This window comes from Neltuma alba, unplaced genomic scaffold (assembly GCF_004799145.2).
Source record: "Neltuma alba isolate B1F8T4 unplaced genomic scaffold, ASM479914v2 tig00001434_pilon, whole genome shotgun sequence".
NCBI classification, from domain to species: domain Eukaryota; kingdom Viridiplantae; phylum Streptophyta; class Magnoliopsida; order Fabales; family Fabaceae; genus Neltuma; species Neltuma alba.
Genome location: NW_021632467.1, coordinates 17,831 through 32,073, shown reverse-complemented (window position 1 = coordinate 32,073; position 14,243 = coordinate 17,831). Strand labels below are relative to the sequence as shown.

Here is a 14,243-nt window from a genome sequence, read left to right as displayed (position 1 = left end):
TATTTATCAGCGCAATGCAGAGTCTACTATTAAATCTAAATGGCCATGATTCATTTTATGGTATTGTAACAGTTTTGCGATAAACCATTTAAACATTTGAGCAGAAGCCAAATACTTGTCTCAGAATTTTCTTGATACAGGTGTGAGACAAATAAATAAGAAATGGAAGGTGAGACTCATCAGTACCCTACCTACCCTATTTCTGAATCAATAGAAAGCTGTGATCACACATACGAAGGTTATCACACATTATAGCAGAGGCAGAAAATTGACAGAAAGCAGGGTTTCTCTCATCAACTGGTTTTTTTAGTTATTAATTAAGAACCATTTTCTTTCAGAACCTCTGCTTCAGCCTTTGCCATAGGATCATCTTGATGTCAATTTCCTCTTCCTTTCTCCTTCTCGCTCTTGGGCTAGTTGTTTTCTACGTATGTCTTCTGCAGCTTGCATTGCAGCTCGATTTTCTGCCTCAATACGACGCATTTCCTCTTCTTGCTGCTGCCGCTCAAACCATGTATCCGCATCCGCCCAAACTGAAATCGGAAATACATAGAATCAATCATAAAGGGCAAAAGTGACCCTAGACTCACATATATTTGACATAAAAAGGCAAAAAATCAGAGTAATTTATCTAGCTTTTCAATCCCAAAAATCTCCATTCACTAAATTGTGTTTATGCGTGTTAATAAAATAACCTAAAAGCAATTATATCACTTCCAAGATGGCACAATTTCTATATCTCTACTTCACTAATTATCTCACCTTTCACAAGTTACCATGGATTATAGTAAAAGTGTATCCTTCACCACGATTAAAATGCCACATTGGTTATCAATGTAACTTTGAAACATGGATCTTGAATTATAAGTGATAGAAGTAATGGGTGTGCAAGGTGGAAAAGCAACATGCGTACTGGATAGATGCATGGTTGAATATATGGGGGGCACATACGAGAACAGAGTCTATGCTTCAGCAAGTAAATTGATAGGTGCAGTGTAGAAGAAAGGTGAAAGAAGGAGAAGAGAGATAGGATAAAGAGGGAAAGAGGGGAGAAGACTAGAGGCTAATCTGAATAGTAGTCCTCAATGATTCTCAAAAACGTAATCCTCCTAGTGACAGTACTTTATTCATATACTCAGGCTTCCCTGCGGTCAATTACTAGGAACACCCTCCTAACTGTCATAGCTATTATTTACAATTCATGCATCAGAAATATAGAGATTTCGTGATTGAGAGCCAAGAGAATTTATAAACAATGTACAAAGTTGAGTATAACATATAAGAAGGGTAAGTACATGTCTACCCAGCAAATTTGTCCTTTCGTACATGGACCCTTTCGAACCCATACCCCATGCTTCAAGACTAAGTCCAATGCATATCTCGTCAACAATATGACAGTTGATTCAATTTGTCCCCATCATTAAACAGGAAAAATCAAGCTTACCAATCAAATTATATCTGTATAATTAGTTCAATAAACATGAAATCGATAACTCCCCTCAGCAAAAAGCCCGTAAAACTTAAGTTCTACTCAAGTCATTGATAAAATAGTGAATAATTGATTAAGATTCACAAGTATGATCTCAAGTTGAGTTATATTATGCAGATATTACATGACTCCACCTAGTAGTTCTGCTATTCTCTATGCGTCAATGAAGTTATTTTAGTCTGGCCCAGCAACACGAAGGGATCAACTGTCATATCTTATTTATTTTGCCATTACAACCTATTCAGATTCAATTTTTATACTTTTAAGATTTTTAAGTTAGTGAAAATCATTAAACTTTCTCTGTAAATTCTGCTGAAAAAACCAAGGGCGTATCATCTTAATATTCAGAATATGGATGAATTTCTACCCCATATTTACCCCATTAGCCATATATCTTGCATATACATATAGTCAAGACTCAAGATCGCACATAATCGTCTAATTTTAACATTAGATATAGAGTTAATGACAACACTAGGAGGAAAAAAATAAAAAAATTTCAAAAACAACAAAAATCAATGAGAGGTAACTATCAACTTTTACTAAACTAAAATTAGCAAATTAATCATAAAAAAGGGGGAGACAGAAAATTCAGGGATTAGGGTTTACTACGATGAAGGAAAAGGAAAAGAACGTACTTGGCTGCGCAGCCCAACCCTGTTCACCACCCTTTATACGCTCAGGAAGGGCGTAGTTAACAGTGAGCACACGGCCGTAAAGTTCAGAGCCGTCCATGTTGTCCATGGCGGCGGCGGCGTCCTCCCTCTCCAAGAAGGTGACGAAGCCGAAAGATCGGTGCTTCTGAGTGGCCTGATCAAGGGGCGTCTTGACGTCCTTGATGTCGCCAAAGGGTATGAAGGCAGCGTGAAGGATGGACTCGTTCACCTCCTCCGCTAACCCTCCCACGTACAGCGTGTTCTTCTGCACACCTTGCATCGCCATTGCTCTAGTTGCAGAAGCTGCAACAATTTTCAACACAACGATGACTCGATATTATGCCAGTAATGAACTTTGGGCGTGTTTGGCTGGGCCCATATAAGCGTTGATGAGTTTATGGGTTAATATACTTCACCGGAACAAATTAGGGTTGATTCCAATTCAATTTCTATCTGGGATGTGTTTTGGGATAGCAGTGAAAGTAATTTTTTTTTTTCAATTTGATTTTTACAGAAGTTACATTAAGTAAAAGTCAGATAGTGTAATGTGATTTATTTTGGATTGGTTTTGTAAAAAAATCATTTGAGAAATTGAAACTTGTTTGAATGATAAATATAGAAGTAAGTTTATATGTAAAATAACTTAAAAGAACATATGAATTTTATTACATAGTACATATCTAATATTAAATATATACAATGTGACTATTTTTAAAGAAGTAAAGAAAATAAAATTATGAAAAGTAAAGAAATTTAATTTATTATTAGAAAGGAAATTATATATATAATGTGACCATTTTAGAAGAAATAATAGAAATATAATTATTAAAAATAAGGAAATTTAATTTATTGTTAACGGAGGACATTGCGATGTGGCTCCCATTTAGTTTTAGAGCATGTTTTAAATGGAATGTGTGTGTCGTTTTTTTTAAACTGAGATGAGAGAAAATTCATATAAGGGTTAGGTAGGCAAAAAATTTTAACACCCAATTAATTTTCCAAAAGTATTATCCCAACGCCCTCCTCACCCAAGAAAAAAGCACCTTTTTTTAGTTTCTTGCAGAAGTCCATTTCGCCGCGACAAGTCAGATTTCACAAACGTGGGTCGAAACATAATTGTTGAGCAAACGTAGTCCCAAACATAGCCTTAATCTAGTATTCAAATCACTAGCCGATTTACTAGTTTTCTAGTTAAACGTCCAATCCAGTTTTTTCCCTTGATCTTCTTTGCTCCTTCTTAGCTACTTAACTAAAAGTATCAATAAATTAGAAAGTCAAATAATTTAATTTTGCAAATCATGATGTGATTTTTGGAACCAAAAATAATTTTAAAAGTATCCATTAATAATTTTTTTAAAAAAAATAATTTGATAAAAAATGATAAACATTAAAAAAAATTAAGATATCCTATTTGGAACCGAAATCAACTCTTTTATTAAATATTTTTCTGTAAAATGAGACAAACTCCTCCATATATTTACTTTGTATACCATAAAAATACTCTTAAAATCATAGTTTTGTTTTTATCCAAACAGCTCCTAAAACTCTATGATTAAAAAAGTTATAATTAAGAAATAATAAAAATCATATTCTCAATTAATAAATATTTTTGTAAGTTTGTTCTGAATTTAAATTCCTATAAAATCTTTTGTTTTTTAATAACATATTTACTTCCTATCGTCCTCGCTCTCAATTAAAGGACAAAAGTTTTTTTTCATACAAATTAAATGACAAAAGTTACTACTAATTAAATAATTATATTTAGATAGAACATTTTTAATAAAATTTTTATCATAAAAGTAAAAATTTTTATCAGAAAAAAATATAGTGTCTCCTTAAAAATAAAAAAAATGAAAAAGTGTTAATTAAAAAAGAATAATAAATCTTTTTTTTAAATTAGTCAATATTTTTAGGAGTTTGTTTCAAAATAAAATCTTATGAATTTTTTTATTTTATTAAAAAAGATTATTGAAAGATGACAAAAATCATTTTTAAGTTAATGTATATTTTTAGAAGTTTATTTTAAAAGTAAAATCTTATCAAATATTTTGTTGTTTCCTAACTTTTTCAATAAAAAATAGGGTTAAGGTGTATCCAGCACTTTGAAGTATGTTTTTAGGTACATCCAACATCTTAAAATTTTTTGTAATGTATCCAGTACTTTGAAGTATTTTTTTAATGTATCTTGTATTGTGAAATATTTTTTAGTGTATCTAGCACTTCAAAGTATTTTTTTAAATACGTCCAGCATTTAAAAATATTTTTTAATGCATCAATACTAAGGTAAAAATTTTTTTTTTAAGGTGTTGGATGCACCTAAAAAATACTCAGGGTATTAAATACACCACAAAATATTTTAGAGTATTGGATATATCTGAAAAACTAGTTCAGAGTACTGAATACATCGTAACCCTAAAAAATCAGTCAAAACACAAAAACATATCACTTACATAAAGAACTAAAAAATTAAAACGTGATTTTTTTTTTATTTTAACAATTTAAATCCCGACCACACAAGTTCACACACTTTCCATTTTGGCCTTTGAGGCATAGGACTTATAACTTCCTTTAAGAAATGAGATATGGGTTGTCAACGATTTATCTCATTCAAGAGGTTTTTGGCTTTAAAATTTATTGTTAAAAAATAATGAAATCATTTAGATTACTAGTTAAATAATTATTTATGATATTTTTTTAATATAAAAGTCTATCATGAAAATGAAAATGTTTATTACAAATGATTAAAAAATTAATTTTTTAAGGTTAACTATGATTTTCTTCTTTTTAAGTACTTCCTATTGTCTTCATTATAAGAGATCATCTAGAAGAAAACTCTGATCCTTATTATAAAAGGTTAATAGGATCATTAATGACTTTTTTTTTGTAAGGGTATATTTGAAAATTTTTGTAATTTAGAACAAAATTATGATATAACTGTCATTTTTCATCTGTATGAATTAATTGATGGCCTCCTTATAATAAAAACTAGAGAGAGTGTATATATCTTTTTATTAAAATCTCATCTTAAATAATATTAAACACTAAATATGAACGTCTCCCCCATCTCTCCCACCTGGATGTAAATCTTGCTTCATCTAACTCCGACTAGACGCAGATGCCTAACATCTAATCGTTAATCATTAATTTTATAAGAGTATTTGAAAAAAAAAATGGAATCGTTGGTTTTTCTTACTAAAAAAATCTTCTATTTTCTTTTTTTTTCTCAAGAGAATTTCAATAAACGTCTTGGTAACTAATTAATATTAGTTAACTCTCAAAAAATTTTAAAATTTTAGTCAATCCTCTTGGACTAAAATGAAATTAAAATTTAAGAATAAAAATATAATAATATCCCTCTTTTTTATTTTTTTAAAACAAATATTAATTATTGCTAGAGCTCTGGTCAAAGGGGATTTGAACTTATGACCTTTTGGTGTAGCAAAAAAAATCTAACAGTCCAACCAACCAATATACTTGATCTTGTGAAACAAAGAAATATATATATATATATATATATATAACAAAACAAATACAAATATAAATAAACAAGTGAAATTTAGCAATTTATAACAAAAATTTAACAATTTACAAGAAATATAAAGAAATTCACAACCCCAAATATAAGTGTTTAGGTGTGAATAAATAAGTGAAATTCAAATATTTATAAAAAAAATTCAGCGATTTATAACCCAAATTTGGCACTCATAAGTAACATAAAAGAATTCACAACCACATATATAAGTGTTTAATTATGAAAGAATAAGTAAAATTTAGCTATTTATAACCCAAATTCAGTGACTTACAAGAAACATAAATATTACAAAGTATATAAGAGAATTCATAACCTCAAATAACAAGTGTTCATGTTTCTTGTAAGTCACTAAATTTAAGTTGTAAATTATCAAATTTTTGTTATAAATTACTGAATTTTACTTATTTATATACATTTAAACATTTGCATTTGACGTTATAGTTTCCTTATGTTTTTTGTGAATCAATGAATTTAAATTGTAAATCATTAAATTTTTGTTATAAATCTGGGATTTTTACTTTCTCATCCACATCTAAACACACATTTTGGAGTTATGAACTCTTTTATATTTATTGCAAATCACTGAATTGTTTTTAAAAATTTCTAAATTCTACTTGTAAATCGTTAAATTTCACTTGTCATTGCATTTGGACACTTACACTTATTTTGTTACACACACACACATATATATATATTTCTTTGCACTATATAATTAAGTTGATTAGTTGGCCTGGTGGCCACAATATTTTTAGTGTACTTAGGAGTTATGGATTCAAACCCTCCTTGGTTACCGTATTTTAAATAAGAGGTCGGAGTTCAATTAATATTTGTCTTTAAAAAAAATAAAAAGGAGGGGTATTATTGTATTTTTATCCTTAAATTTTAATTTCATTTTGGTTCAACAAGTTGACTAAAATTTTAAAATGTTTTGAGAGTTGACTGATATTAATTACCTACCAAGGGCATTTATTGAAATCCTCCCTTTTTCCCCCCTCGAATAAATGGAAAAAAGTTAGTGTTAAATTTAATTTAGATAATTATTTTTAAAATATACTCCTCCGGTCCTTAATATAAGACCTAATTATTAAGTTGGTTTTTATTCTAAATATAAGACCCATTTATCATATTTATCAGTTTTCTCTAAATTACTCCTATGAATACTTATTCAACCATAATTAAGTAGAAGAGTAAGAAGGGGTATTAAAAAAGATGATTATAGTATTTTAAGAAAAATGTGTTACATTTTTTATAATTAACTAACTTATCTAACTTTTTTAATCTAATCAAATTAATTAAATAGGTTTTATATTAAAAATCATAAGAGTGTTTTCTTTGAATACAGTGATTTTCTCTTAATTACCCAAAAAATAGCCTGTTTGTTTGCGTTGCACGGTAAAGCAAAATCACTGGGCCCATATCCCGTATTCACGCCTTACCATATCAAACACTCCCCTTGGCGACGTTCGGCTTCCTCACCTGCAGATTCCCGCAGGCACTCCCCAAAGTTCACACACTGAACTTTCTTTGTACCGTTCCTTCTCCGATGAGATTTTATTGGCTGCCAAACATGCATGCATGATCGCGCTTCTCTTGCTGGCTCCATTGAAGTCATAAATTCTTAATTTCTCACCAGAAAAATTACTTGATTATTAACTTCCCCCGAAGTTCCAGGAAGGGTTTATATTTCTAATATTTCATATATACCTCGTCTTACCAGTCCTCCATTGCTCTTGTTCGAATCTTTCAGATAACTGCTACCTTCTTTGAAAGCTTCTCCTCCATAAAGAAACAACTTAATCGCATTTCTGGTTCTCGTTTTTGTCGGGTGACTTTGTATGATCGTATGTAAACCTCTTTCTTTCTTTGGTCTTTTCATTTTAATATCTTTTGCTTCACCATTGGGTCATGGGAAAACATTTTAATCATTTCAGGGCTTTCATTTTTTTTCAGTGGTACCCAAGCAAAGAATGTAGTATTGACTGTTACATGTGGCTCTTTCGAGTGACAGTGCTTTTGTTGTCGTTGTCGAAGACGGAGAAGCATAAAACTATTGAAGTTAATTTGATTTTTGGTGAGTGTAGCATATTAGGATACAAATTTGCTGTATGTAACTATGTATTGGCTTATTAAGCATGAAAAATGCATCTTCTCAGCTTGTTTTCTAGAGAGCTTACTGCAATAGATCATTACAGCACCAACCTTTCCTCGGTTTAGAGTTAAAGTTGCTATACCTCTTTCTCTCAGAAGCAAAAGGAAGTCTATTTTTCACAAAACTATTTCCCAAGATCCATAAGACTGGGTGCCTTTTAGTTTGCTTGGTGAATAAGGAATCTTTAATTTTGGTGTTTATACTAAGAAATCTTCACCTCTATTTTCCCAGTTGGAAATGCAGTTCCTTTGCTGATATAATGATAACTGAATATGTTTATATTAGCTTCCAACCAAAGAGAAAAAGTAAAGGGATTTGATCCAGGATGAAAATGGAGAATTTATCTTAATAATTGGAATGCTTATGATTTAAGCACCTGATATAGTGATTTGAGTACTTCAGTTGGCTATATATATTTTGTTAAAACTGCTTGTTCAAATTTCTTTCTCTATGCTATATATACCAAGAAATGAAAACTTCGTTTTGTTGATTATTAGGCATCACCTTGTTTTCAGTCAGATTTCATTCATTTTTTTTCACTATTTTTCATTGAAACACGGTTCTTTGATTTATTAATGGTCGGTTGTCTGCATCTTTTTGCCAAACCCATACGAGACCATGTTTTTTACAATACGTTCATCTATGATGCTTTATATATATACATATATATATTATCTCGAATTAAAAATGATCAGGAAAGCACTGCCTAAACCTTTCCAGTTTTTGTTTGATATGGAGCAGAAAGATGTGTTGTAAGCACAAGTTTGTTTATGATTTTTGAATTAGAAGTTTATTTGTAAAATGTACAGCGTTCCCTTGAGAGCCCAAGTCTGTTAGCTGTGTTAGAAGTGCAATTTCTGTTGTTTAGAAACTAGGTGGGCTTATAATTGAGATTCATTGGTCTTCCTTTTAACTTAAGCTTTGTTTCCTTATATTGTATTGACATAATTGCAAAATATTACGTTTGAAAATAAATGAAATCCAGATCTGCCATTTTTTTCCTTGCATCACATTTATTGGGTTAATATCTCTTCTCGTATAATATACTGCTTACCAGCTATGTTTGCTGTAGTTACTCATCTCTCATGGATCTGATATGCAGAGAAAGTATCATCTATTGATTTTTGTCCATTTTTGCTTCACTTTTGCTCATTTTTCTTCTTTGTCCTCATTTGCCTTAAATCAGACGTTGCAATTATGTAATGATATCAATTCTAACAGCCCCAAATATGACAAAGAGCTGCAGTGAATATGATTTACCCCTTTGCCTCTTGACTTGAGCAGCGTTTAACTACCAATTTAGATGCACAGTTCCCTTCCACGATATCCAACTTTTTATTAATTTTTTATCAATTTCTCTTGGTAATTTCTCTTGGTTTCATTGTTATGCATTGATCTTAGGCAGAAAGTGTGACACTGTGAACGACATCCTGAAATTCTTTTAAAATTTTATTGAGGATGATGCCAATTGCCATCTAGCGTCTTGCAGTGATCAGCAATTCCATATCTTTCATGTTTTGCTCTCTTTCGGACTTGTTAAAAGTTCGTTGTTGGAATTTCTGCGTCTCATGATTTTCATGGCCTTTTCAGAGTGTCTATAATATTTGCTATTGCTTCCACTTTTTTCTTCAATGGTCTTTTCTTTTTCAAAAGTAAAAGAAATGGATCAAACCTTTCTTATTTGTTGAATTTTTCTGAATTTATGCAGGAAAAGAATTAATAATTAGGGCATCTGAACTTTAAGTTGATATGGAGATTTAATAAAATGCCACTTATCTTAGTAAGGGGGAAAAATTATTGAAACTCTCATGGCTCCCGATGCAAACCCCAATTCAAGAGTTGCCAAGGCCTTCAGCGCTATGAAGGATTTAGGAATTTCTTGTGATGAAGTGAAACCAGTGTTGCAAAAGCTGCTAAGATTGTATGATAAGAAATGGGAATATATTGAAGAAGATAATTATCGGACACTTGTAGATGCATACTTTGAGCTTAAGGAAGATAAGGTAACTCTTGTACACTTCTTTTGTTTGTTGTACATTTAAATGTCAACTTGTTTATTCTGTTTCTAAATATTCTATTTGCACATTCTCATCACATGTTTTATATTATATCTGTTGAGCAAGTAAGAATTGACGCTCTGAAAGTTATAATCTGTTGACTATCTCTTGATTGCATTAAAAAAAAAAAAATCTGCATTGACTAAATTCTTTCCTTTAACTACACTTTTATATGTATACTTTGTAGTTTATACCTTATTCCCTTGTTTTAAAATAGGAAGCGGGAGGTAAGAGAATAGCTCTCGTCAGTCATCATGCTGGGGAAAGACAAACTCAATCATTGGCAGATGAAGATGATATGCTCTTGTTAACCACGGACAACTCAAGACAAATACCATCTGCAGAAAAGAATAAAACGCCTCTAAATACTTTTGGATTGGAAATCACTGAATCGTCTCAACCTTTGACAAGCAATATGAGACCTAAAATTGGTCCTCAATCACTGAAAACAAGAATTAACGAGATAGAAAAGATATCAGAGTTGCCTGGCATGGCCACTACAGATAGAAAATCAAATTCTAAGAAAGAATCTTCTGAAAGGCGTGGGGAAGAACCTGCTGATAAGCCTAGATCTGCTCCTATACGAAGAGAAAATGTACCAAATGGACATTATAGGAAAGAGATACTGAAGACAAAAACTGGACAAAATAAGTTCCATCTTGGATCCAGTTCAACAAGGTCTAGAGGTAATCTTTCTGGTTTTCCTGATCAGAAATTTGTGCCTATGTTCTTTTCTTATGCTTTCATATCCTAAACCGTTGAACCTTGATCTGACTCTATTTGAATTAATCCTCAATTGTCTCCTTTCTTTCAACATTTCCTCTACATCAAAGGGAGAAAGGCTGAAGAAGTATTCTCAAAGCAGTAGATTTCTCGTATTTTTATTTCCCATTTTTATAGGAACGGAAAATATCTGGCTGAAATGGGCTGTTGAAGACAATCTCATTCCTATATATGTTAGCTACATCCAACTTTACCATCTCGTGATTACCTGATCTATCTTATAAGATTCTGCTACTCTATCAGAAAGGAGTGCAGGTTCATCCCTTGTAGCCACCCTCGACATCATCATCTATGTCATTTACTATTTTATTGGTCAGTAAGACTGTTTTTCAGAATTGAACTGCGTCTTCAGGACAGATATTCATATCCAGAACAATTCTGGATTAATCTTCCAGGAAAATAATTTGTGCAATTTAACTTGAGCAAATTCATTCATGGCCTCCTTTGCCCTTGTAGGTCATGTTTCTTAGAAAAACGTACTGGCCTCCGAAGTTTTATCATGCTGCAGATGTAGGCTTTCTTTCATTAAGAAAATATTAGCATCTTCTTAATGAATTTCTTCCTCCATAGTCCATATCACTAAAATAATATAATTTTTGGCTGATTTCTCCCTGGTCTGTCTGAGGTTTTGACTAGAAATCATCCTGTGAAGTTGGTGTCTTCTCTGTATCTGGATCTGAACAGTGTCATTGTTGATTCTGCAGATAATAACAACCCCAGAAGCAGCAAGGCTAATATTGACATTGCCTCTTCATCATCGGGAGAAGTAAATGTGAAACAAAAGCGTTCACATCCTGAGCTTAACCATGCAAACATATTAACAAATGGCCCACAACAAGCTGTTGCTCAGGATGAGAGGAAGCTATGTCAGTTTCTTAGTGACATAACAAAAGGCTCAGAAAAGGTGAAGATATCATTGATAGATGAGTATGGTAGTGGGGAACTGCCAAAGTTTAATTACATACCACACAATCTAATATATCAGAGTGCTAATGTAAATATTTCACTGGCTCGTATTGCGGATGAAGGTTGCTGCTCAGATTGTTTAGGAGACTGTCTTTCTCAATCATTACCTTGTGCATGTGCTCAAGAGACTGGTGGAGAGTTTGCCTACACACTGGAGGGCTTGTTGAAAGACGAATTTCTAACATCTTGCTTGTCAATGAAAAAGGAACCTCAAGCTCATCACCTGGTGTACTGTCAGGAGTGCCCACTAGAGAGGTCCAAGAATGAATATATGCCTGAGCAATGCAAGGGGCATCTGATCAGGAGGTTCATTAAGGAATGTTGGAGGAAATGCGGATGTGACATGCAATGTGGAAATCGTATAGTGCAACGAGGTTTAAGATGCAAATTACAGGCAAGCTGCACTTAATTTTTTTTACGGTGCTTTTAATGGCAATTTTGTTTTCCTGGGTTGCTTCAGTTTGTTATTAAAAAAATATACCATGGTGGCAAGTATAGGGAAATATGACAACAGTAATTTTAGCATTGTGGTTCACCACGAAGGCCCACTGTGAATTTTGTCATCTAGCGATAAGCACGAAAATTTTTGTTAAAAGAAATTCTTTCAAAATTGCATTATTACATGTATTTTAATACTAGCCTGGGTTCTTATGCCTACGGTATTTATTTTAGTTTATATGGCTACATTGTTGTTCTGAAATTCTCAGGTGTTCTTTACTGGTGAACGAAAGGGCTGGGGCCTTAGAACACTGGAAGATTTGCCTAGGGGATCCTTTGTTTGTGAATATGTCGGTGAAATATTAACCAACATGGAGTTGTATGAAAGAATTGTGCACAAAAATGGCAATGAGAGACATACATATCCTGTAACCCTTGATGCAGACTGGGGCTCAGAAGGAGTGTTAGAAGATGAGGAGGCACTGTGTCTAGATGCAACATATAATGGAAATGTTGCCAGATTTATCAATCATAGGTAATGTTTATGTCTAAAGGCTTACATTTGGAAAACAATGATATTTCTTAAATTTCTAGATGGAATAGCTTATTTGCCAAACCATACGGCTACATTGGTGAATTTCATGGTATTACAACTTGCGTATTTTTTCTTCTTTGAGCTCAATATATTTGGTGAAATTGGCAAGGATTGCGAAGTGTTTCTGAATTTCTTTGGTGATCCACAAAATCTTGCCATTTGGATGTGTGTTGTTGCTTTTGATCTGTTGAGGTCCGCTAACTAATGTAGCTTTATTTTGTGTGATCCCCCTCTTCTCTTTTTATTTTCATCTGAATTTTCTAAAACGATGTGTGCTTTCACTTTCAGATGCTCAGATGCAAATCTGATTGACATTCCCGTTGAAGTGGAGACTCCTGATCGCCATTATTATCATGTACGCATTTAATTGATGTTATATTTACATCTTACCTTTCTTATGTATGTGCCTATGAGGGGAGATTCATAACAGTTTAATTTACAAAAATTGGTGTCGGGAGGCATGAAATTATCTTTTGGAAGTGTTGAGAGTTGATTTTCTGTTGTTATCTGCAGCTTGCCTTCTTCACTAACAGGAAAGTGCGAGCTTATGAGGAGTTGACGTGGGTAGGTAGGCTTGAGCCTTAATTAATACTCCCTCCGTCCTTCACGCGCTTCAAAATGTTAGTTAAATTTAGTTAAAAACATTAAATATGTAAGAAATATATGTATTTTTTCAATTATATCCTTGTTTGTAAAAAGAGTACATGAGAGATAATAAATGTGCAGAAAGATAACAAATAACATATATTTAATGAAGGTAAAAGTAGAAATAGTAGTTTAAAATTTCAGATAAAAATGATTTGTTTTTTATATTTAGGGACACCTCTATGAGAAAGATTCTTTCTTACAAAAAGGGACGGAGGGAGTATATGACATTATATTTGCTTTACTTTTACACTTTCTCTCAATTTTTTGACTAATAGAGATTTTTTATTTGCACCTTGGTTAGGAAATATGGTTTTCTCGTCTCCAGAATAAAGTTAAATTACCGCATGCATGTCACTTTATTACAATTTTCTGAGGTCATCCAGTTTCTCTCATAAATAAATAATTAGAAGTGTGTGAAATTATCTGCAGGATTATGGTATTGACTTTGATGATCATGATCACCCTATCAAAGCATTCCAATGTTGCTGTGGGAGCTCATTCTGCCGCAACAAGAAGTGGAAAGGTCAGTTAAATACTCTTGAGTCCGTGAGGGGTATGCTTTTTAACAATCTCAATTCGTGGCTTGGTAGTGAAGAGATAAGAATGTTTTGATTAACAATAAGATGGTTTGCTCATAACTATGGTGGAATTTTTAGGGAAGCGAAAATTAGTAAAACGAGCATGAGGTGAGAGGAAAGTCTAAACCAATGAAAAGCTTGGGGAGGCCATCCCTCCTTCAACCATTGCAATTTCTGTAACCAAACAACGTCCTTGGGGTACTCACACTATTCGCCTATTTCCTACTCATCCTTTCATATTGTTACCATAACAACATGCATTATCTCATTAGGTGGGATTGACTGTATGGATCACACGATGCTCTATTAACAACCAAATTTTTGAATAGATTGTTAATCAAAGGTCAATAGC

At 32.5% G+C, this 14,243-nt stretch overlaps 2 protein-coding genes across 2 annotated transcripts; one reads left to right on the top strand and one right to left on the bottom strand.

The window, feature by feature from the left end:
• On the bottom strand, positions 1–2,519 carry LOC114757179 (peptidyl-prolyl cis-trans isomerase E-like). Its single transcript, XM_028946185.1, is given in 3 exon segments — positions 1–369; positions 371–533; positions 2,128–2,519. Coding segments are annotated over 3 exon segments (519 nt in total). The 5' UTR covers positions 2,432–2,519; the 3' UTR covers positions 1–317.
• Positions 2,520–9,634: 7,115 nt separating this feature from the next.
• On the top strand, positions 9,635–13,998 carry LOC114757162 (histone-lysine N-methyltransferase SUVR4-like). Its single transcript, XM_028946168.1, has 8 exons — positions 9,635–9,829; positions 10,101–10,569; positions 11,371–12,026; positions 12,340–12,605; positions 12,954–13,020; positions 13,179–13,229; positions 13,743–13,836; positions 13,970–13,998. The coding sequence occupies exons 1-8, from the start codon at positions 9,635–9,637 to the stop codon at positions 13,996–13,998; spliced, it is 1,827 nt and encodes a 608-aa protein (XP_028802001.1).
• Positions 13,999–14,243: the final 245 nt, after the last annotated feature.

What these genes read in the sequence shown, in the direction of transcription:
- LOC114757162 (XM_028946168.1), top strand. Translation starts at nt 9,635, where the DNA reads ATGGCTCCCGATGCAAACCCCAATTCAAGAGTTGCCAAGGCCTTCAGC. An exon ending in CAGTTCAACAAGGTCTAGAG is followed by an intron (nt 10,570 to 11,370) that starts GTAATCTTTCTG and finishes TTGATTCTGCAG; the next exon opens with ATAATAACAACCCCAGAAGC. An exon ending in GCCAGATTTATCAATCATAG is followed by an intron (nt 12,606 to 12,953) that starts GTAATGTTTATG and finishes TTTCACTTTCAG; the next exon opens with ATGCTCAGATGCAAATCTGA.